General features: G+C 48.6%; 1 protein-coding gene across 7 annotated transcripts in view; it reads right to left on the bottom strand.

Moving 5' to 3' along the window:
- Nucleotides 1-25,594, bottom strand: part of LOC135056670 (alpha-2-macroglobulin-like protein 1) — a 409,885-nt gene that overhangs the window by 211,329 nt on the left and 172,962 nt on the right. For all 7 annotated transcript variants that reach the window (XM_063962113.1, XM_063962120.1, XM_063962116.1 and 4 more), the window contains 2 exons: nt 25,417-25,483; nt 24,275-24,420 (listed from right to left, as the gene is read on the bottom strand). In XM_063962113.1, the coding sequence (XP_063818183.1) occupies nt 24,275-24,420; nt 25,417-25,483 (213 nt within the window). The remainder of the gene's footprint in view (nt 1-24,274; nt 24,421-25,416; nt 25,484-25,594) is intronic.

Genomic DNA, 25,594 nt, shown 5'->3' with positions numbered 1-25,594 from the left:
TATAGAGATTTAGTAAATTGATTTTGGATTTTGGCAGTAAATGGGGGTAGGTCTGCAAATTGTGAAATGTAGCAATACCTCCTTCTTTCATAAAATGTAAAATAATAAAACTCAAAGAAGTTTAATGAGTACTTTTAAAATCTGATTTCCTGCCAGCTGTTGCTAAAGGAAGACTCTTTGCTTTGTTTGTTTTTTGCAGCAACTAAACAAGTGCAGTTATTGAGTAGCGCAATTTATCTGTTTTAAAAACAATAGAATAACATTAATGTTCATTTAAATAAGAATTTACTTACCGATAATTCTATTTCTCGGAGTCCGTAGTGGATGCTGGGGTTCCTGAAAGGACCATGGGGAATAGCGGCTCCGCAGGAGACAGGGCACAAAAGTAAAGCTTTTACAGGTCAGGTGGTGTGTACTGGCTCCTCCCCCTATGACCCTCCTCCAGACTCCAGTTAGGTACTGTGCCCGGACGAGCGTACACAATAAGGGAGGATTTTGAATCCCGGGTAAGACTCATACCAGCCACACCAATCACACCGTACAACTTGTGATCTAAACCCAGTTAACAGTATGATAACAGAGGAGCCTCTGAAAGATGGCTTCCTAAACAATAACCCGAATTAGTTAACAATAACTATGTACAAGTATTGCAGATAATCCGCACTTGGGATGGGCGCCCAGCATCCACTACGGACTCCGAGAAATAGAATTATCGGTAAGTAAATTCTTATTTTCTCTATCGTCCTAAGTGGATGCTGGGGTTCCTGAAAGGACCATGGGGATTATACCAAAGCTCCCAAACGGGCGGGAGAGTGCGGATGACTCTGCAGCACCGAATGAGAGAACTCCAGGTCCTCCTTTGCCAGGGTATCAAATTTGTAAAAATTTACAAACGTGTTCTCCCCTGACCACGTAGCTGCTCGGCAGAGTTGTAATGCCGAGACCCCTCGGGCAGCCGCCCAAGATGAGCCCACCTTCCTTGCGGAATGGGCCTTAACAGATTTAGGCTGTGGCAGGCCTGCCACAGAATGTACAAGTTGAATTTTGTTACAAATCCAACGAGCAATCGACTGCTTAGAAGCAGGTGCACCCAACTTGTTGGGTGCATACAGTATAAACAGCGAGTCAGATTTTCTGACTCCAGCCGTCCTTTAAATGTATATTTTTAAGGCTCTGACAACGTCCAACAACTTGGAGTCCTTCAAGTCGTCTGTAGCCGCAGGCACTACAATAGGCTGGTTCAGGTGAAACGCTGATACCACCTTAGGGAGAAAATGCGGACGCGTCCGCAGCTCTGCCCTATGTCGAATGGAAAATTAAATAAGGGCTTTTATAAAACAAAGCCGCCAGTTCAGATACTCTCCCGGCCGAAGCCAGGGCCAGTAACATAGTCACTTTCCATGTGAGATATTTCAAATCCACATTCTTTAGTGGTTCAAACCAATTGGATTTGAGGAAATCTAAAACTACATTTAGATCCCACGGTGCCACCTTAGGCACCACAGGAGGCTGTATATGCAGTACTCCTTTGATAAAAATCTGGACCTCAGGGACTGAGGCCAATTCTTTTTGGAAGAATATTGATAGGGCCGAAATTTGAACCTTAATAGATCCCAATTTGAGACCCATAGACAATCCTGATTGCAGGAAATGTAGGAAAACGACCCAGTTGAAATTCCTCCATCGGAGCACTCCGCTGCTCGCACCACGCAACATATTTTCGCCAAATACGGCGATAATGCTTCGCGGTGACTTCCTTCCTTGCCTTTATCAAGGTAGGAATGACTTCTTCTGGAATGCCTTTTCCTTTTAGGATCTGGCATTCAAACGCCATGCCGTCAAACGCAGCCGCGGTAAGTCTTGAAAAAGACAAGGACCCTGCTGAAGCAGGTCCCTTCTCAGAAGTAGAGGCCACGGATCGTCCGTGACCATCTCTTGAAGTTCCGGGTACCAAGTCCTTCTTGGCCAATCCGGAGCCACTAGTCTTACTCCTCTTTGCCGTATAATCCTCAATACCTTTGGTATGAGAGGCAGAGGAGGAAACACATATACCGACTGGTACACCCAAGGTGTTACCAGCGCGTCCACAGCTATTGCCTGCGGATCTCTTGACCTGGCGCAATACCTGTCCAGTGTTTTGTTGAGGCGAGACGCCATCATGTCCACCATTGGTTTTACCCAACGGTTTAATAGCATGTGGAAAACTTCTGGATGAAGTCCCCACTCTCCCGGGTGAAGGTCGTGTCTGCTGAGGAAGTCTGCTTCCCAGTTGTCCACGCCCGGGATGAATACTGCTGACAGTGCTATCACGTGATTCTCCGCCCAGCGAAGGATCCTGGCAGCTTCTGCCATTGCCCTCCTGCTTCTTGTGCCGCCCTGTTTGTTTACATGGGCGACTGCCGTGATGTTGTCCGACTGGATCAACACCGGTCTTCCTTGAAGCAGAGGTTCCGCCTGGCTTAGAGCATTGTAGATTGCTCTTAGTTCCAGAATGCTTATGTGAAGAGACTTTTTCAGGCTCGACCACACTCCCTGGAAATTTCTTCCCTGTGTGACTGCTCCCCAGCCTCTCAGGCTGGCATCCGTGGTCACCAGGATCCAATCCTGCATGCCGAATCTGCGGCCCTCCAATAGATGAGCCTCCTGCAACCACCACAGAAGGGATACCCTTGTCCTCGGCGACAGGGTTATCCGCAGGTGCATCTGAAGATGCGACCCTGACCATTTGTCCAACAGATCCCTTTGCATGGAATCTGCCGAAAGGGATTGCTTCGTAAGAAGCTACCATTTTTTCCCAGGACTCTTGTGCATTGATGTACAGACACCTTTCCTGGTTTTAGGAGGTTCCTGACCAGGTCAGATAACTCCTTGGCTTTTTCTTCGGGAAGAAAAACCTTTTTCTGAACTGTGTCCAGAATCATCCCCAGGAACAGCAGACGAGTTGTCGGCATTAATTGGGATTTTGGAATATTCAGAATCCATCCGTGCTGCTTTAGCACCTCTTGAGATAGTGCTAAACCCATCTCTAGCTGTTCTCTGGACCTTGCCCTTATTAGGAGATCGTCCAAGTATGGGATAATTAATACGCCTTTTCTTCGAAGAAGAAATATTATCTCGGCCATTACCTTTGTAAAGACCCGAGGTGCCGTGGACAAACCAAACGGCAGCGTCTGAAACTGATAGTGACAGTTTTGTACAACGAACCTGAGGTACCCCTGGTGTGAGGGGTAATTGGAACGTGGAGATACGCATCCTTGATGTCCAAGGATACCATAAAGTCCCCTTCTTCCAGGTTCGCTATCACTGCTCTGAGTGACTCCATCTTGAACTTGAACTTCTTTATGTACAGGTTCAAGGACTTCAGATTTAGAATAGGCCTTACCGAGCCATCCGGCTTCGGTACCACAAAAAGAGTGGAATAATACCCCTTCCCTTGTTGTAGAAGAGGTACCTTGACTATCACCTGCTGAGAATACAGCTTGTGAATGGCTTCCAAAACCGTCTCCCTTTCTGAGGGGGACGTTGGTAAAGCAGACTTCAGGAAACGGCGAGGTGGCTCTGTCTCTAATTTCAACCTGTACCCCTGAGATATTATCTGCAGGATCCAGGGATTTACCTGCGAGTGAGCCCACTGCGCGCTGTAATTCTTGAGACGACCGCCTACCGCCCCCGAGTCCGCTTGCGAAGCCCCAGCGTCATGCTGAGGCTTTTGTAGAAGCCGGGGAGGGCTTCTGTTCCTGGGAAGGAGCTGCCTGTTGCTGTCTCTTCCCTCGTCCTCTGCCTCGTGGCAGATATGAATAGCCCTTTGCTCTCTTATTTTTAAAGGAACGAAAGGGCTGCGGTTGAAAGGTCGGTGCCTTTTTCTGTTGGGGAGTGACTTGAGGTAGAAAGGTGGATTTCCCGGCCGTAGCCGTGGCCACCAAATCCGATAGACCGACCCCAAATAACTCCTCTACGCATCGCCTGTCCACTGTCGTGTCCATAAAGCTCTTCTGGCCGAAATGGACATAGCACTTACCCGTGATGCCAGTGTGCAGATATCTCTCTGTGCATCACGCATATAAAGAAATGCATCCTTTATTTGTTCTAACGACAGTAAAATATTGTCCCTGTCCAGGGTATCAATATTTTCGATCAGGGACTCTGACCAAACTACCCCAGCACTGCACATCCAGGCAGTCGCAATAGCTGGTCGTAGTATAACACCTGCATGTGTGTATATACCTTTTTGGATATTTTCCATCCTCCTATCTGATGGATCTTTAAGTGCGGCCGTCTCAGGAGAGGGTAACGCCACTTGTTTTGATAAGCGTGTTAGCGCTTTGTCCACCCTAGGAGGTGTTTCCCAGCGCTCCCTAACCTCTGGCGGGAAAGGGTATAAAGCCAATAACTTCTTTGAAATTAGCAGTTTTTTATCGGGGCACCCCACGCTTCATCACACACGTCATTTAATTCTTCTGATTCGGTAAAAACTACTGGTAGTTTTTTCACACCCCACATAATACCCTGTTTAGTGGTACCTGTAGTATCAGCTAAATGTAACATCTCCTTTATTGCCAAAATCATATAACGTGTGGCCCTACTGGAAAATACGGTTGATTCGTCACCTTCACCACCGGAATCAGTGCCTGTGTCTGGGTCTGTGTCGACCGACTGAGGCAAGGGGCGTTTTACAGCCCCTGACGGTGTTTGAGGCGCCTGGACAGGCACTAATTGAGTGTCCGGCCGCCTCATGTCGGCAAACGACTGCTTAAGCGAGTTGACGCTATCCCGTAATTCCACAAATAAAGGCATCCATTCTGGTGTCGACCCCCTAGGAGGTGACATCCTCATATTTGGCAATTGCTCCGCCTCCACACCAATAACGTCCTCATACATGTCGACACACACGTACCGACACACAGCAGACACACAGGGAATGCTCTATACGAAGACAGGACCCACTAGCCCTTTGGGGAGACAGAGGGAGAGTCTGCCAGCACACACCAAAAAGCGCTATATATGACAGGGATAGCCTTATGATTAAGTGCTCCCTTATAGCTGCTTTTATATTAATATATTGCCATTTATTTTGCCCCCCCTCTCTGTTATACCCTGTTTCTGTAGTGCAGTGCAGGGGAGAGACCTGGGAGCCTTCCTGACCAGCGGAGCTGTGACAGAAAATGGCGCCGTGTGCTGAGGAGATAGGCCCCGCCCCTTTTTCGGCGGGCTCGTCTCCCGCTATTTAGTACATTTAGGCAGGGGTAAATATCTCCATATAGCCTCTGGGGCTATATGTGAGGTATTTTTAGCCTTTTTAAAGGTTTTCATTTGCCTCCCAGGGCGCCCCCCCCCCAGCGCCCTGCACCCTCAGTGACTGCCGTGTGAAGTGTGCTGAGAGGAAAATGGCGCACAGCTGCAGTGCTGTGCGCTACCTTAAGAAGACTGCAGGAGTCTTCAGCCGCCGATTCTGGACCTCTTCTTGCTTCAGCATCTGTGAGGGGGCCGGCGGCGTGGCTCCGGTGACCATCCAGGCTGTACCTGTGATCGTCCCTCTGGAGCTTCATGTCCAGTAGCCAAGAAGCCAATCCATCCTGCACGCAGGTGAGTTCACTTCTTCTCCCCTCTGTCCCTCGTTGCAGTGATCCTGTTGCCAGCAGGAATCACTGTAAAATAAAAAACCTAAGCTAAACTCTCTAAGCAGCTCTTTATGAGAGCCACCTAGAATTGCACCCTTCTCGGCCGGGCACAAAAATCTAACTGGAGTCTGGAGGAGGGTCATAGGGGGAGGAGCCAGTACACACCACCTGACCTGTAAAAGCTTTACTTTTGTGCCCTCTCTCCTGCGGAGCCGCTATTCCCCATGGTCCTTTCAGGAACCCCAGCATCCACTTAGGACGATAGAGAAAACTATTTAATAATAAAATGTCATACTTTATAGATTAACCACATTCACCTGCTACCCCGACGCGTTTCATAGTCACCAGGTCTTTGTATAGGCAAATGTGGTAGCGGGTGAAGGTGGTCATCTTTCCATGGGATATTATTATTCCTAACAAGCATATTTACATCAGGACGCCGGAGGGAGGCTAATGGCCCGTACACACTGGCCGGTATATCGGCCGTTCTCTTGAACGGGCATTATATCGTGGGTCCGTCGGCCAGTGTGTATGAGCAAGAAAAAAAGCAATTGTTTCCCCAGCACACTGAATGGATAACAGTAACCTGATATAAATCCCACATGATAATAGAATTCAGAGATCTTCGTTACACATATTTGCGCAAATGTGTGGTTAAGCCCCAAAGCCGCATCAAGGCCTCTCTGTATATTTGGGGTCCCTAGCGCTATATCTAGGTGCAGGGTGTGGCACCCCAAAACACCAGAAAGAGCCAGAAAGCACAGCGTGACATACCAGTGTAAAAAACTATAGTGTTAATAAATTAGTATTTAGGAAGCCGAAGCTATAGAGGGGGTGATACAAACATGAAATGTAATTAAAATAGAGAAATAGTGTTAGAAAATTAATAAGTGAAAAGTGTTAATAGAATGTAAAGGTATGCCACACTAAAGCCATCCAGCTCAGCCAGTCCAGAGGCACCACACCTCACACCTCCATTACCCCAATCTGGGTCTAATATTAACCAGCAAGGAGTCACGTGATAATGGCTCCTTACTAAAATATGTCTAAGCTAAGAGCTACTTACCTTGGAGCAACCCCATAATGCTCCATGTGGCATGTCAGGGCCTGCACCTCCTCCTAGTGCAGAAACCTCTCTGCCTCTCACAACAGACATATAGATTGGTAAATGCTCAATTAGCTTAGTGATATCATTCAGGTGCTCGAAAGGAAGGGGTATTTCTGAGCAAGAAAAAAAGCAATTGTTTCCCCAGCACACTGAATGGATAACAGTAACCTGATATAAATCCCACATGATAATAGAATTCAGAGATCTTCGTTACACATATTTGCGCAAATGTGTGGTTAAATGTGTATGAGCGATAGGTTGTGAACTACATTGTTCGCAGACATATCGCGTCAGCCCTGCAGCACAGCCGATGGGCAATATATCTACCGATATATTGGTGCATCGCTGTGTGTGTACGGGTGATCAGCCGACCGCCCGTACACATGGTGCAGCAGCCAGCGGTGATTGACAGCTGAACTGGGCGGGCATGTGTACACACGCCCGGCCAGTTCATGACGTCAGTCCCCAACGGATCGGGCAGTGTGTATGCACAGCACACTGCCAGATCCGTCCATAGATATATCTGCAGATCAATTGATCTGCAGATATATCTATCAGTGTGTACCCACCTTTACTGTTAAGAATACCGAGGGTCCCGAGTTATTATCATCTTGCCATATTTTTACTGCACGCCCAGCGCTTCCAAGGTCTGGTAAGCAGAATTGCATCATGCTTACTGAGATGCTGCAGTAACTGTAAAGGATGATACAGTGTTTTTAAAGCTGTTTTGTAATAAAATAAGTAAAGAGTACCTTCTATTGGAACTAGTGTTGGAATCCATTATTTTAAGAATATGGATTGAGGAGACGACATTTGCGGCAAACTTGATTATTTGAGAAAGACGGTCACTTTTCTCTGATTGTGATGGTCAGCTGCAGAGTGATTTGAAGCACCTGTGTGGGAAGGCCTTCTTATCTTATGCTGTCTAAAGAGGATGTGGTTAAGATACTGGTAGGTTGTCGGGATCCTGACAGCCAGCATCCTGACCTTAAGTATAGCGGGTGGCATTTCTATAACGGGTGAAGTGTGTGCGGTGCACATGGGCCCATAGATTTGGGGGACCCACACTGCACACACTGCACCCATATATTATATTTACCCTTCCAGAATCCCACGGCGGTGGTCCTGCAGTGCAGGCACAAATCATTCGGAAAATGGCCGCCATGGCCATTTCCGAGTTGTTTGCGCATGCACACTGGAGATGTCCCCGGGAACAAGGCGCGGACGCCATGTTCCCGCAGACCTGCACATGCACAGTAGACTCTGGCATTATGTCAGAGTCTATGTGCTGACAGAGAGGAGGGGCTTGCAATGGAGGCTGCACGCGGGTCCCCTCCTCTCTTAAAACGCCCCTGGCAGGTGGGTTAGGGATTGGGGTGGAGGTTAGGTTTAGGCACCACCCAGGAAGGTTAGGGTTAGGCTGCGTAGGAGAGGAGGAGGTTAGGGTTAGGAGGTAGGGGAGAAGGGATAGCATACTTACCTCACCCCTCTCGGGATATTTAAAGATTGGGATGCTGGCGTCGGTATTGTGACCATCGGTATCCCGTCCGCTAGTCAAAAATTTTGACTCTGTTTAAAGGGTATATCTAAAATGGATATGCTATTTTTCCCTACAAGAAATATTTTGCTCTTTAAAAATGCTTCAAATGGCTGATTTGTGCATATTTGACTTTTTTTTTTTTTCAAAATACGTTTTTGTTTAACTATAAATTAACAAAATGAAAAAATAAAAAAAGTGGAAATAAGGTGATTTTGTAGTAATTTGAGGCCATCTTTTTTTACCACAATAATGATATGTAATTATTGTCCCAAATAAGCTAAGATTAGCTGAAGGCTGTATAAGCCTGAGGCCATATAAGATCCCAACTTTTGGTGATTGGTTGTTTTATGACTAAGCAGTTGCTAGGCAGATCATGTTTCCGGTGGGTTTTACCTATAGGATCAGAGGGTTGTCCGTCAAGCTTTAAGGGGTTGGTCTCAGGATAGTATAGGGCAGGGTCATGTGCCTCAGAATTCCTCTTGCCATTTATTGTATGATCCTGGAAGGCTGAGTAATTGTTTTATCAGATAAGTGATATTGTGGTTTTAGTTTTTCTGTTTTTTTTTCCTTCTCCTTTATTTGTATTGTTCAGTTTTAATTTGCACCCCCTCGCCCTGTTTGCTCAAACCATTTGCTTCCCCCTTTTGTCCCCCCCCCCACCTCCGGCATGCCACGGCCCTGCAGGTCCGCTCCCCCCTCCCGGCGCCTCTGCGATGCTTCTTGCGCCCAGCCCTCCCATTCCCCGAGCGCAGCCTCCCCCAGGTTGGTCCCTGCTACCACGGGTTCGCGGCGGGGTCTGACCACTGCATCCCGCGCCGCTGCTGCTTCCCTTCCTCTCGTACAGCCGGGGAACACGCTGCCCCGGCCGTGACAGGTTAGGTCCATGCTGGGCTCCGGGCGCGGGTGGCCCCGGCGAGCAGTGTTCGCCCGGCGGTTGCCTTGCCGGCCCAGCGGCTTCCAGCGCCTCCCTCGTCTCTTCCCAGCGGGCGGCTCCGGCGTTCGCGGGCGGGCTGCGTGGAGGGAGGGGGGGGCGGCCACCGCTAGGAGTCAGTGTGATTCTGGGGCAACGGGTTTTTCCTGTGCCCCTTCTTGAGTAAAAGGGGTCCGGTTTGTCGGGACCCCCGCCTTTTCACCCAGCAGATATAGTGGGTGCTGGTGTGGATGGGGTGGGCAGCGGCACTGCCAGGGGTATTGCTGCCTCGTCCGCTCCGCCAGTTAGGGGGTCCCCGACCGGGGTGCCCCCGGCAGGGGTCTCTTCCGCACGGCCCCCATTCCCCCCCTGCGTTCCACTTTCCCGCCCTCCTCCGTACTTCCTGCGCCTTGGGGGTTAACCGGGGGTCAGCGGTTCCCCGGTGGCCTCCCCTGGCCCGTCGCGCAGGCGTTCCCCGCAACATTGTGTGCGATGTCCGCTGGGCCCCCCAGTTTCCTCGCTTATCCGGTCGCTGGGGTCTGGCCCCCGTGGTCAGTCAGCTGCACCGGCGTTGGACTTCCGCCCCCAGCGTTGTCGGGCCCGTATCCGGGCCTTCCCCGGCTGCTCCAGCCTCATTGGCCCAGTTTTGGCACCCGCCCCCCCTCCCCGCTCAATTCCCCCCTCCTCGCTCAATTCCCCCCTCCTTTCGGCAGTGTTTCCTGGGTCGACTGGCTACATCCCCTCGCCCACGTGGCTGCCTGTGTACTACAGCGGGTTTGCGCCGGCAGTCGGTCCGGCCATCTCCCACGGCAGTCCTTCCCCCCCAGGGGGTTGCCCCCTCCCCCCCGCCATCGAGCGAGGCTGCTGTGCCCCCGCTCCCGCCTGTTTCCCCCATTACTGTTGATGCGCAGGTTTCTCCTGCACCAGTTGTACCTTATGTTTCCTCCGCTCAGATGATGGCAAGTTCGGGGACATCGGGGTCTTCGTCACTCGGGAAGAATGGCGGCCATGGCACCGACGGGAGATGTTCCACCCCAACCGGAGGCGGGTGAAGCGGATGGCGCGGTTCCGGGTCAGGAGCTGGTGAGCATGCAATTTCCTTCTCATTGTTATTATAGCACTTCTTCCACCTCTTCTAGTAGTGTTTCTTCAGGTTCCCCTTGGCGCCCGCGTAAACTTGCTAGTCTTATTACGTGGCTAAGGCAGTGCGGATGGCGCCGGCGACATCGGTTCCCTCGGAGCCCTCCAGTTATCCGGTACTGGTGCTTTGCGCCAATACGGCCGTTACGCGGGGTGTTCGCAAGCGGTTGTGGGAGACAATCGGGAAAGGGAAGTACGTCGACGTCTTCACCCTTACGGATGAGACGCGGCAGACTTTTGACGCAGCTAAGAAAACGGGGGGCATTGGGAACAATGTTTTTCCATACTGTTCACCTGTGGTTGCGGTGTTTCTCGGTTTTCATGGCTGCTACACCGAATCGCGGCCAGCAGAGTATCCCACCGTGGTTAAATATCGCTTTTTGGTGCATGACATGTACAGGAAGTCCAAGGGCTCCGCTTGGCTAGATTGCGACGGGAGATTCTGTCGTAACCGAGTTGGCAACCCCATTCTGCCCGCGGGTTTCAAAGATGTCGAGGTTTGGTTGGAGGTCACGCAGCGGGTCAAGCCCACGTCAGACGCCGCTGTCAAAATGCCCGTGGCGTCCGGTGTTTAGGGTTTCCGCTCCTCGAAGAACGGCAAGGGCTTTGCCATAACGAAGGTAAATGCACTAGGGGCGTAGATTGTCATTTTCGCCACTCGTGCAAGTTGTGCGGGGCCGGTTACCCTGCAAGGGACTGCACCTCGGTGGCGAGCGGTAAGCCCTCCGCTCCTGCCGATGCCGGGGGAGTTGTTACGTAAGGCTCCCTCCCCTATTCGGGTCCCTGAATTGCGCCGCTGGCTTAGTTTATACCCCTGGCGCTTGGTCTTTTAAAGATGATTACAGATATATCTCAAAAATGGTACCTTATATCAAATGCCAAATATCTCTATATGGACAGTTTTGCTGATACATATAACTCAATATGTAAAAAGAAACAATTTTTATTGAGTTAAAAACAGGCAACATATGTACATGTGACATAAACAATGGGACAAAGTGACTCGTGCATCCAGTGATAAGCCGGATCAACTGATATATAGGATCCTGCTGGGGGGATACTACCCCAATGGATTGTTTCCTGGTGAGTACCACGACTGGTCACCTTGGACCTGATTAAAGTGCAGTGATGGTTTAGGTCTCTGTGCAAAAGCAGGCAATAAAGTGACTGGTGCGTGCGTGGAAATATAGATCTCTCACCGTTAGGTTCCCGTGCGGTGGGCTAGTTTGAAATAAACAAGTGGGTCCAAGGCTGATGGGCCTGGCACCACCGCCACGGGTTTTATCAGCAGGGAATCCTAGAAGTGTGCAGCTCCTTCTCCCCCAGCAGGATCCTATATATCAGTTGATCCGGCTTATCACTGGATGCACGAGTCACTTTGTCCCATTGTCCCATTGTTTATAAAAATTGTTTCTTTTTACATATTGAGTTATATGTATCAGCAAAACTGTCCATATAGAGATATTTGGCATTTGATATAAGGTACCATTTTTGAGATATATCTGTAATCATCTTTAAAAGACCAAGCGCCAGGGGTACCCTCTACAAAACTCTAGTATTTCACTTGTAGAGAAATAGTGTTTTTTCTCCCCTCAGAGGTGTATCTAGGAAGCGGGTCTTTTTCTACTGCGCATCACTGGTTTGTTATATATTTTCCTTGTCTTAGTTTATACCCCGACAAGCCGGCAGCGTTTTTTCCTTTTGGAGGGCTTTAGTCACGGTTTTCGCCTGCCCATTTCGGACTCGGTGCACGTGGTGGCGCATCGGAATTTGAAGGCGGCTCGCAAATTCCTGCACGTGGTCCGGTGGAATGAGGACGCGGAGATCGGCGTGGGGCGCATGTGTTGGCCCCACGCCTTTCCCCCTCAGCCCTCCTTGTGCATCTCCCCCATGGGGGGGTGCCCAAGACGGCCCCGGGTAAGTTCCGCCTGATAAAGCACTTATCGCATCCTCCTGGCGTTCGGTTAATGACTCCATTCCCTCAGTCCTTTGATGAGGCTCTGCGCTGGGTTCGGGACGGTGGTCCGGGGGGCCTGTTTGGCAAAATTAGACGTGGAATCGGTTTTTCGGCGCCTTCCCCTGCACCCGTATTCCCTGCGGTTTCAGGGTTTCAAATTGGGGGCAGAGTTTTATGTGGATCGGTGTCTCCCCATGGGCTGTTCAGGCTACTGCGCCTATTTTGAGAGATTTAGCACCTTTTTGCGTTGGTCCGTTCAGGACGCCTCCGGTCACCCCGGGGTGGCTCGCTACCGGGACGATTTTCTCTTGTGGGCCCAGGGGGCATTTTGGTCTGGGGCGACATTCTGTCGGTTGCCAGGTCCTTGTTCGAAAGTTTGGGGTCTCCCATAGCGCCGGACAAGTGGGAGGACCCCTGTAGTTGTCTTAGCTATTTGAGAATTGAAATAGACACAGTGGCGAGTTGCTGTCGCCTCCCTGAGGATAAAGTGTGTAAGCTTTTGGGTTTAATTCACGATTGTTTGGACAGGCGCAGGGTTCGTTTTAAGTAGATACAGGCGTTGCTGGGTTCCTTTAACTTTGCGTGCCGGATTGGCCCCATGGGTAGGTTTTCTGTCGCAAACTTGAACGGGCCACGGCGGGTACGGTCGGGCAGCATCATACCGTGTACCTCTCCCGCGAGATCAGGGATGATTTGCGAGTTTGGGCTTCTTCTCGGGTGTACTTCAACGGGGAGGTTTTTGCGGCCTCCCCCTTGTTGTTCCAACGGTTGGCTCCAGTTGTTCACTGATGCCTCGGGCAGTCATGGCTTTGGGGCATTTTTTGCCGGGTCGTGGTGCGCTGCTGCTTGGCCATCCTCTTGGGTGGCACGGGGTTTCGCCAGGAACCTCCTTGCTGGAGTTGTTCCCGATCATAGTTGCCCTGGAATTGTGGGCCTGCCAGTCTCGAATCGGGACATCTCGTTCCGTTGCGACAATTTGGGAGTGGTGCACGCTATCAATAATCAGCGTTCTTCTTCTCCACAGGCTTTGCGGTTTTTGCGACATCTGGTGCTGGTTTGCTTGCGGTCCAATATTAATTTCGAGGCCCATCGCGTTCCCGGAATCGACAACGGAGTTGCGCAGGTGTTGGCTCGGTTCCAGTTTGATAAATTCCGGGAGTTGGTTCCGGGAACGGCAGCGGAGGGTTTACCGTGCCCGCCTTCTGTCTGGCGGGTTGTTGAGTCGGGTTAGCTGCTCTGGCCAAGTGTGCGTTTGCTTCTTCCACGCTCAAGGCATATGATGCGGCCTGGCGTGATTGGTCGGCCTTTTAAGTAGGTACAGTGTGGCGGGGGATTTCCCGGCGTACGTTGTGATAGCCTGTGTTTGGGAGCCTTATCGAGGGGGTGGGTCAAAAGCGGGCATGTCTTCTGCCCTTGCGGGCAATTTTTCCTTTCACTTTCGGCTCCACGGGATGACGGACCCCCGGGTCCTTTGTCCTTTCCAAGGCACTTGAAGGATGGGCTAGGATGCGACCGGCACCCGTGAACTCCCGCAGACCCGTGACTTTGCAGCTTCTAACAGAGTTGCTGCGTGTGCTGCCTCGAATTGCAACCTCGGTGTTCGAGGTGGCCCCTTTTTTAATTGTGTTTTGCCGTAGCTTTCTTTGGGGCTTTCAGAGTGAGCGAGTTAGGGGCGTGCAGTAAGGCATCTCGTAAGTCCGGTATGCTTTACAGGAATGTGCACCGGCAGGATGGCCTGTTGCTCTGTAGGATTGTGCGGTCCAAGACAGATCAACAGGTCGGGGTCGCTGGGTGTCCTTGGAGGCCCGGGAGGATGGAGGCGACGGGCGCGGGAGTATCTTCGGTTGAGGCCTTCGGGTGGCGACCAGTTGCTAGTGCATGCGCACGCTGGCCTGCTGAATAAGTTCCAATTTACTGCAGTGTTTAAGAAATGTTTGGAGGCGCTAGGCTTGCGTGGGGCAGACTTCGGTACCCATTCCTTTCGGTTTGGGATGGCTACACATGCTGCGGCTACGGGCTCCTCCCCGGCGGCTTTTCGGGGTGCTGGGCCATTGGAAGTCTGCCTCCTATAAGTCTTATGTCCGTTTTGATAAGATGTAGTTGCGCCTGTTGCGCTAACCAAAAAACTTGTTTTACTCGTCGGTTTTTGAATGCTTACCGTTCAGGAATCGAGGGGGCCTAATTTCAATCGGCTGTTCTCTTAAGGTCCACGGGAGGTTTTTTGAGTTTTCTCCTTCACTTGGGTTATTTCGTTCATTGCATTATCTATGTTTTGTGTTCAAATTTCTGTGTTAGGGTGTTTTTCTTTTTCAGCTGTCGTTGATTTTGGGGAGCATGTGTGGCTGGTTGGCCATTCTTCTGTTTTTTGGGAGGCGAGGCATCCCATGGCACTTAGGGTGGCTGATGTTTTTCGGAGCTAGGGAGTTGCGTTGGGTAGGTGTCAGGGGCTTGCTTTGGGGTGATTTGTTCTCCTTTTTCATCTTGAGCGCCGCTGGGGTCGCCTCAGTTGTATCGTCCTGCATTTAGGTGGCAATGATTTGGGCCGAGCTAAGGGCATAGATTTAATTTTGTCCATTAAGGTGGATTTGGTGGCGATTCGTTGTCACTGGCCAAGAGGCTGTATTGTGTGGCCGGAGATAGTGCCGCGTTTTCATTGGCGGGGTGCGGTGCGTTTCTCAGCTCTGGAGAAAGCTCGCCAGAAGGTGAATGCGGCGGTATCTCTGTTTGTTTGGGCCATAGGGGGAGTAGCTGTCAGGCATCCTTTACTTGTGCTGCGTAATCGGCAGTTCTACAAGGAGGATGGGGTTCATCTTTCTCTGGACGGAGTGCAGGTTTTCCTGGAGGATGTTTTTGGTCCTTTTCGTTAGGGCTCTTTAGTTTGTTCTTATTTGTTGGTTCGGATGGCGGTGGCGGTTTTGTAAACCTTTGGTGGCGGGAAGTCTCTACCAACCAGCGGTCAAATGGGCATAAGTGGTCATTGTGGGACACCCTCTTTAGAACGGCGGCAGGTGTGTCCTTCTCTTGCGGTTGAACATTTAGACGTTCCCCTGCGGGAACCGAACGTTTGCCAGAGAAAAGAGTGGTGAGGCCAGCACAATGCGGGTTATGCAGGAAGGGGCGGGTTTTGGGTACTCCCCTCCTTGGTTGGTGGATTTCATCCAAGTGACTGGAGCTGGTGTCTGGTAGCGACTTTTCCTTTGCCATCCTCCAATCTAAATTTAACTTTGCAATCTAAATTAATTCCAATTCAATTACAATTATAGTTTAAAGAGTTGGGCAGCGATCAATAAATATCGTCTGACCTTTAACTCCAGCTACCGTGTCCGTGTCTTTATTTCAGTGTGTGTGTCGTTTTATTTTAGTGATAAGCTAGCTTAAGAAAGGTTTATGTAATCACAATAAAGTTATGGGCGCCTTATTGAAAACTTCCAATTGCCTAACTAGTTATTAAGGGGGGCAGGGGGTGTCCCAGGAGTTCTTAACCAAGTCCTGACATTTTTATCTAAAAATAGGTATTTTTCCTGACATTGCAAGAAAAAAGCAGCTGTAATTCCTATAGCAATGTTTGTGGCTCAATAACTCACATCTAATTGAATATCAAAAACCCCATGGCTGCGCCACAGGAAACAAATAACAGAATAGGATATGCCCCTATGATCAGAATCTCTGACATGCGGGGGAATGCCCAGCACAGGGCTAGTCTGCCCCGCATGTCAAGCCCTACCCCTCGCCCCCCTCCGGAGAGGTGCGAAAGCATCGCACGGCGGCGATGCTCACACCCGTCGAGTAGCTCCCTGCCTGCGCAGCCTAGCTGCAGTGGCAGGTGGCTATCCGCCATGTTTTGGGTCGCAGCAGCTGCATGTGACATCAAGCATGCCGCTGCGGCCTGCCTCAGCAAACGGTCTGGACACGCATACGTTGTCCAGACCACGCCCCCAGTGGCGCTCATATGTCGCTGGCACGCCCCCTCCCTCCCCACGACCACCTCTGCCTGTCAATCAAGCAGAGGCGATGGAACCAGTGTAATGCTCTCGCATCTCACAGTGTGTACACGCGCAGTACACAATGGGGGTCATTCCAAGTTGATCGTAGCTGTGCTAAATTTAGCACAGCTACGATCATTCACACTGACATGCGGGGGGACGCCCAGCACGGGGCTATCCCACCCCACATGTCAGTGCCGCCACCCAGCCCCCCTGCAGAAGTGCAAAGGCATCACACAGCGGTGAAGCCTTTGCACTACAAGAGTAGCTCCCGACCAGCGCAGCTTTAGCGTGCTGTCCGGGGGCTACTCATTGCTCCCCGGCCCGCAGCGGCTGCGTGTGACGTCACGCAGCTGCCGTGGCCCATCCCCCCAACGGTCCGGCCACGCCTGCGTTGGCCGGACCGCTCCACCTAAACGGCGGCTTAACGCCACCGTCCAGCCCCCTCCCACCCAGCGACCACCTCTGCCTCAGAGGCGATCGCTAGGCAACGACGGCTGCCATGCGCTGGCACCGCAGTGTGCCAGCGCATGCGCAGTTCCAACCCGATCGCTGCATCAAACTGCAGCGAGCGATTGGGTAGGAATGAGCCCCAATAGGCCTCAGGGTGCGATCGCTGCTGTTGTCTGATAATAACACCTATATCCAAGTTCCCTATAATCCTATTCCTAGATTTAAAAAGGAGGTTGATAATTTACTCTTACAGGCATTACAATGTACATGGATTAATGATGATGTATTTGATTATTTATCGGTGGCACACCCTATATGCCCAATTATCTACACCCTCCCTAAGGTGCACAAATCCTTGGACAAACCCCCAGGGAGACCGATAATATCTGCACAGGGATCGCTTTTACAACCGTTGGCACGATTTGTCGATCATTTTTTGCAACCGTGTGTTAAGATGATGGATAGTTATATCCGTGATACTGGTGATCTCTTGGGGGTTTTGACTCGGATTACAGATGATATATCCACCTGCTTTCTAGCAACCCTAGATGTAACATCATTATACACGGTTATCCCTCATGAAGAGGGGATAGCCGCTGTAAGAGAAGCACTGACCAAGGGGCCCTATGAGGGTCCTCCGATTGAGTTCATATTAAGTTTGATCAGATTAGTACTTACATGCAATCATTTTCAATACCAGGACGAGTACTATGTACAATTGGCGGGCACCGCTATGGGATCTAATTTGGCCCCGGTGTTCGCCAATCTGTACATGGCGAAATATGAACAAGAGAATATTTTGGTAAATTATGCTGAGCATATTGTATGCTATAAGAAATACATTGATGATCTCTTTATTATTTGGCGGGGATCCGCTAAATCATTTCAGACCATGGTGGACACCCTTAATGGCCTTAATAGTCCAATTAGATTGTCAGCGACAATCAGTGAATTTACTATTAACTTTTTGGACATCACCATATATAAAGATCCATCTTCACCATCAATACTTGATTATACTCTATACCGTAAGCCCACGGATCGAAATACCCTATTATAGGCATCCAGTCACCACCGAACAAGTTAAAGTCTAATCTACCTGTCTCCCAATGCCTCCGGGTATTAAGAAACAACTCCAATGACACTAATGCTGAAACACAACTACTTGAGTGCAGACAACGTTTTATTGAACGTGGATATGCAGTCTCCATGGTGGAAAATTGTTTGGTCAAAGTACGTAAATTACACATAAGAAACATCGGCAGCAAAAATAAGAATCATGATCGTGTAATATTTAAGACCAGCTGTAACACCAGTTTGCACACTGTGGAAAGAACAATAAGGAAGAATTGGTCTTTGATCAGTACGGACCCCAAATTTAAGAAGGTTGGCAGCAAACCACCTTTACTAAGTGTACAAAGAGGGTCTAACCTGAAGAATATGCTGATGAGACCAACTATGCGACCAACGACGATGTCTGGAACTACTTGGTTGAATGTAAATCCAGGATGTTTCAAATGCTTGCGATGCATGACCTGCAGAGCTATGATTACCGGGCGATTTTTCAACCACCCGTTATACAGGACAAAAGTTCATTTACGACATCACCTTACATGCCTAATGGACCATGTGGTATATTATCTCACTTGCCCATGTGGGAAAAGGTACGTGGGAAAGACTGTGAGAACGTATCGTGAACGTATTAACCAGCACAGGTCCTCAATACAATTGGCACTCACCACTGGTAAAACAGATAAACCAGTGGCTCTTCACTTTATGCAGATGAAACATCAAGTTGCCACATTACGTCATATGATCATTGACTGGATCCCACCACCCCTACGGGGGGGGGGGGGGAGACAGAGGTTTATTACTTCTAAAAAGGGAAGCCTATTGGATTCACTATCTTGGAACAGTATCACCAAGAGGGCTGAATGAAAAGAATCATCTGAGTATCTTTCTTTAAATATATTGGACGTTATGCTCTAAATAATTTGTGGCTGTCCTGTTTGTCTTTTGACTTGTGTCCATTATGGGGAGTCCACCATGGGTATCCAGTGATTCAGTCTATCAATATTGATATTTTAATAATTTATTGTTTGTGTGTATTTGTATGTATTGATTACCAAACTTCTATGCTATTGTTTTGAACCAGTCTGGAATTGCAGATACCTGTTTGGGCTGCCTGATTTATTAAGATTTATTAAGATTGAATTAAGATTGAATTAGATATATTAACTTTGAGCACTGTTACAGTCATATTTACGTAGTTAGCTGTAAACGCTGACGTCTGAGCTGAGTACAGTGCAGCGTGTCACTCTGCGTTCCAATGTCTCGTGCGCACCCGGAAGTGGTAACGCTGGAACTAGAGATGACGGAAGCACCTTGCGGTTCACCCGCGGCGTGCATTCCACAGGTTTGTGCACGTGGAACGGTGAGTGAGGTGAGCACAACTATACTACACTGGCTAAAATGTTTAGATGTGATGCTTATAACGAGCTGGATTGCTCTAATAAGGAGGGGAAATGTGCTGTACGTGTTTGTTAACTACATGATCTTACTGATGAGTTATTTCTGGATTGTGATTGGGTGATGTAATAACGGGCGGACCCCCGGGGGGGTACTTGTAGTTCCACACTGGTGGTCATTTGGTTTGTGATTCTGACGATTGTACACTCTGGTCTAGAAAAAGGTCCGGTTTGGGACGGAAACGTCGACCAACCATGATTAAGCTGCTGATGTGAGGTTTGATAAATAGACTTTTTTGTCTGGTGAGTGCCTTCTTTATATCAAAGTGACTATATATATTTCTATATATATATATACTCTCTTAACGCAGCATATATATATATATATATATATATATATATATATAGCAGCCCAGCGATCAAGTCTAAATTACCCCCTTAGAGTAATCAGGCAGACACTGGTTTTCATTGCTTAAGTAGCAGTGGCTTAATAGAAGCAAATGCAAATCCTAATTATTTAATGTGTATTAACTAGAAATGAGCAGGTTCGGTTCGTCGAGACCCGACCCCCCCCCTCCCCGAACTTCATTTGGTTTACAAGGGTCCGAGGCAGCCTCGGTTTTTCCCGCCTAACACGCAAAACCCGCACGGGGGAAAATGTCATAAACCCGCTGTCGGATTCTCGCGAGATTCGGATTCCATATAAAGAGCCAAGCGCTGCCGCCATTTTAACTCGTGCATTGTCGATTGAGCGAAGAAGACGTGGCTACGCTCTCTGCCTGAAAAGCTCAATATCTGTGCTCAGTGTGCTGCAAATATCTGTGCTCAGTGTGCTGCATTGTGGGGACCAGTATATAGTAGTACAGTGCTGCATTGTGGTGACCACCAGCATATAGTAGTACAGTACAGTTGTCCATTGCTGTATCTTGCAGCTCCGTGTCAGACTCAGTTCTATTCTCCGGATCAGTGCTCAATATCTTTGCTGCATTGTGGGGACCAGTATATAGTAGTACAGTGCTGCATTGTGGTGACCAACAGTATATAGTAGTACAGTACAGTTGTCCATTGCTGTATCTTGCAGCTCCGTGTCAGACTCAGTTCTATTCTCTGGGTCAGTGCTCAATATATTTGCTGCATTGTGGGGACCAGTATATAGTAGTACAGTGCTGCATTGTGGTGACCATCAGTATATAGTAGTACAGTACAGTTGTCCATTGCTGTGTCTTGCAGCTCCGTGTCAGACTCAGTTCTATTCTCCGGATCAGTGCTCAATATCTTTGCTGCATTGTGGGGACCAGTATATAGTAGTACAGTGCTGCATTGTGGTGACCACTATTATATAGTAATACTGTACAGTTGTCCATTGCTGTATCTTGCAGCTCCGTGTCAGACTCAATTCTATTCTCCATATCAGTGCTCAATATCTGTGCTGCATTGTGGGGACCAGTATATAGTAGTACAGTGCTGCATTGTGGTGACCACCAGTATATAGTAGTACAGTACAGTTGTCCATTGCTGTATCTTGCAGCTCCATGTCAGACTCAGTTATAGTCTCCTAATCAGTGCTCAATATCTGTTGCATTGTTGTGACCAGTATATAGTAGTACAGTGCTGCATTGTGGTGACCACCAGTATATAGTAGTACAATACAGTTGTCCATTGCTGTATCATGTAGCTGGCATATAATTCCACACATTAAAAAATGGAGAACAAAAATGTGGAGGGTAAAATAGGGAAAGATCAAGATCCATTTCCACCTAGTGCTGAAGCTGCTGCCACTAGTCATGGCAGAGACGATGAAATGCCATCAATGTCATCTGGCAAGGCCGATGCCCAATGTCATAGTAGAGAGCATGTAAAATCCAAAAAACAAAAGTTCAGTAAAATGACCCAAAAATCTAAATTAAAAGCGTCTGAGGAGAAGCGTAAACTTGCCAATATGCCATTTACGACACGGAGTGGCAAGGAACGGCTGAGGCCCACTCCTATGTTCCTCATGACTAGTGGGTCAGCTTCACATGAGGATGGAAGCACTCATCCTCCTGCTAGAAAAATGAAAAGAGTTAAGCTGGCAAAAGCACAGCAAAGAACTGCATTCTTCTCAATCACAAATCCCCAAGGAGAGTCCAATTGTGTCGGTTGCGATGCCTGACCTTCCCAACACTGGACGGGAAGAAGTGGCTCCTTCCACCATTTGCACGCCCCTGCAAGTGCTGGAAGGAGCACCCACAGTACAGTTCCTGATATTCAAATTGAAGATGTCACTGTTGAAGTAGACCAGGATGAGGATATGTGTGTTGCTGGCGCTGAGGGGGAAATTGACCAGGAGGATTCTGATGGAGAGGTGGTTTGTTTAAGTCAGGCACCCGGGGAGACACCTGTTGTCCATGGGATAATTAAGGCCATTGACATGCCTGGTCAAAATACCAAAAAAATCATCTCTTTGGTGTGGAATTATTTCAACAGAAATGCGGACAACTGGTGTCAAGCCGTGTGTTGCCTTTGTCAAGCTGGATATACGTCACCTGGAGCGCATTCATCAGAAGTCATTGACAAGTTCAAAAACTTTGGATGACAGCGGAAGCTCCTGCAAACCAAGCTCCTGCAAACCACCCCACCAACTCCCTCAGTGTCAATTTGGTGTTAAACATGTGTCCGGTATCCGGCGTTAGTTCACAGGGACTTAGAGAATTTCTTGAGGTAGTGTGTCCCCGGTACCAAATACCATCTAGGTTCCACTTCTCTAGGCAGTCGATACCGAGAATGTACACAGACGTCAGAAAAAGAGTTACCAGTGTCCTAAAAAATGCAGTTGTACCCAATGTCCACTTAACCACGGACATGTGGACAAGTGGAGCAGGGCAGACTAAGGACTATATGACTGTGACAGCCCACTGGGGTAGATGTATTGCCTCCCGCAGCAACAACAGTAGTGGCGGCACCAGTAGCAGCATCTCGCAAACGCCAACTCGTTCCTAGGCAGGCTACGCTTTGTATCACCGCTTTCCATAAGAGGAACACAGCTGACAACCTCTTATGGAAACTTAGGAACATCATCGCAGATTGGCTTACCCCAATTGGACTCTCCTGGGGATTTGTGACATCGGACAACGCCACCAATATTGTGCATGCATTACATGTGGGCAAATTCCAGCATGTCCCATGTTTTGCACATACAATGAATTTGGTGGTGTAGAATTTTTAAAAAAATGAGAGGGGCGTGCAAGAGATGCTGTCGATGGCCCGAAGAATTGCGGACCACTTTCGGCATTCAGCCACTGCGTCCCAAAGACTGGAGCACCAGCAAACACTCCTAAACATTCCCCGCCATTAGCTGAAGCAAGAGGTGGTAACGAGGTGGAATTCAACCCTCTATATGCTTCAGAGGATGGAGGAGCAGCAAAAGGCCATTCAAGCCTATACATCTGCCTACGATATAGGCAAAGGTGGGGGAATGCACCTGACTCAAGCGCAGTGGAGAATGATTTCAACGTTGTGCAAGGTTCTGCAACCCTTTGAACTTGCCACACATGAAGTCAGTTCAGACACTGCCAGCCTATGTCAGGTCATTCCCCTCATCAGGCTTTTGCAGAAGCAGCCGGAGAGATTGAAGGAGGAGCTAAAATGGAGTGATTCCGCTAGGCATGTGGGACTTGTGGATGGAGCCCTTCATTTGCTTAACCAGGATTGGCGGGTGCTCAATCTGTTGAAATCAGAGCACTACATTTTGGCCACCGTGCTCGATCCTAGGTTTAAAGCCTATGTTGTATCTCACTTTCCGGCAGACACAAGTCTGCATATGTTCAAAGACCTGCTGTTGAGACAATTGTCAAGTCAAGCGGAACGTGACCCGCCAACAGCTCCTCCTTCATTTTCTACCGCCACTGGAGCTGCCAGGAAAATAATCAAATTTCTAAAACCACCCACTGGCGGTGATGCAGGGCAGTCAGGAGCAAAAACTGACATCTGGTCCAGACTGAAGGACCTGCCAACGATTACTGACATGTCGTCTACTGTCCCTGCATATGATTCTGTCACCATTGAAAGAATGGTGGAGGATTATATGAGTGACAGCATCCAAGTAGGCACGTCAGACAGTCCGTACGTATGCTGGCAGGAAAAAGAGGCAATTTGGAGGCCCTTGCACAAACTGGCTTTATTTTACCGAAGTTGCCACCCTCCAGCTTGTACTCCGAAAGAGTGTTTAGTGCAGCCGGTTACCTTGTCAGCGATCGGCGTACGAGGTTACTTCCACAAAATGTGGAGAAATGATGTTCATCAAAATGAATTATAATCAATTCCTCTGTGGAGACATTTACCAGCAATTGCCTCCAGAAAGTACACAGGGAACTGTGATGGTGGATTCCAGTGGGGACGAATTAATACTCTGTGAGGAGGGGGATGTACACGATGAAAGGGGCGAGGAATCGGAGGATGATGATGAGGTCGACATCTTGCCTCTGTAGAGCCAGTTTGTGCAAGGAGAGATTGATTGCTTCTTTTTTGGTGGGGGCCCAAACCAACCAGCCATTTCAGCCACAGTCGTGTGGCAGACCCTGTTGCTGAAATGATGGGTTTGTTAAAGTGTGCATGTCCTGTTTATACAACATAAGGGTGGGTGCACCTCTTTTTTTTACATTTATGTGTCTTTGCCATCCTGTCTGACACTGCAGTGCCACTCCTAGATGGGCCAGGTGTTTGTGCCGGCCACTTGGGTCGCTTTGCTTAGTCATCCAGTATCCTTGGTGCAAATTTTAGGACTAAAAATAATATTGTGAGGTGTTCAGAATAGACTGGAAATGATGGTTATTGAGGTTAATAATACTATGGGATCAAAATTACCCCCAAATTTTATGATTTAAGCTGTTTTTGAGGGGGTTTTGAAAAAAAAACACCCGAATCCGACAAAAAATTTTAAGGGAGGTTTTGCCAAAACGCATCCGAATCCAAAACCAAAACACAAAACCCAAAAAATTTCCGGTGCATATCTCTAGTATTAACAGTCTATTACTGTACATGGAGTAATAAAAGCATTTCAAATTTGTGAGTTCAGTTCCCACTTAAATGAAAAGGAGATACAGTTTTCAGACAACTCACTTTGTGTTTGAAACATCCTAGAGTTGTGAATTTTTTTGAATCTGCCAACATCTCTCCATTAGGCAGTAACATGTATAGAATTATTTGAAGGCTTGAAGATGTCCCCGCACTCAAAGGTAGCTTCAAGGTGGTCTGACCACGAATGTCTGTGAGAGATAGATAACACATACAGTAGGTAGATAACATGATCCTGTTTCTATGGTAAAACGGTAAAATGGGATAGAAGTCTTTTAGGTAATAATGGCCTGTTTTGACCACACAGTTGTTATGCTTTCAGCATACTGTACTGTAACAATAGATCCAATACATGTCCCATTATAACAGTTCTGTGATTCCCTAACGGGGGTTGGGTCAGGTGGGGGATGTATCATACTGTACCTTGGATGGAGACAATGGACCAACCAATCAGCTTCAGGCTGTGTATGACAAATGACAGTTAGGAGCTGCTTGGTTGGTGCATTATCTCTCCAAGGTTTGATATATTTCCCTCAGAAAAAGACCACTATCAGATTATTGTGTCTCGCTTTTTCTGTAATATTCTGGGAAGCAGTGTGGTCTCAGGAACAGTCGGAGGGCCATAGACTTGTCACCTTGGGTATAGGGGGTCATTCTGACCCGATCGTACACTGCAGTATTTTGCAACCGTGCGATCGTGTCCGGAATGCGCATGCGCTGCGGCCAAAATGCGCAGGCGCGTCGCTGCCTGGTGACGGGGAACGCCAGGCAGCGAATGTTCTAACGATGATTTCGATCACAGCGATGATCGCAAGGTGACTGACAGCAGAAATGCGTTCCGGGGTGGCAACTGACCGTTTTCTGGGAGTGGAGAGGAAAACGCAGGCGTGTCCAGGCATTTGCGGGGCGGGTGTCTGACGTCAATTCCGGGACCTGACAGGCTGAAGTAATCGCAGTAGCTGAGTAAGCCCAGAGCTACACAGAAACTGCACAATATGTTTTTGTACAGCTTCCCTGCACAAGCATTCGCACACTTGCACAGCTAAAATATACTCCCCCATAGGCGGTGACTATCTGATCGCACGGCCTGCAAAAAGTTGCAGCGTGTGATCAACTTGGAATGACCCCCATAGTTTATAGCTTTGGAGACACTTTCCCCAGCAGAGTTTTGCCTTTTATTATTTTACCTTCATTACTATTTTCCAGGTTGATTTCTAAAGACCCAGAGTCTTGTATAGATCCTTTGGAAGCCACCTGTGGAACAATGTTTAAGTATACATCAATATACTGTATACATACTTTTAAACAATGTAATGATATATTTCTATGTCCAGGACAATGATGTACAATGTAAGATCTTTAAAC

This window comes from Pseudophryne corroboree, chromosome 3 (assembly GCF_028390025.1).
Source record: "Pseudophryne corroboree isolate aPseCor3 chromosome 3, aPseCor3.hap2, whole genome shotgun sequence".
Classification (NCBI taxonomy): Eukaryota; Metazoa; Chordata; class Amphibia; order Anura; family Myobatrachidae; genus Pseudophryne; species Pseudophryne corroboree.
This window is presented reverse-complemented; position numbering and strand designations above follow the sequence as displayed.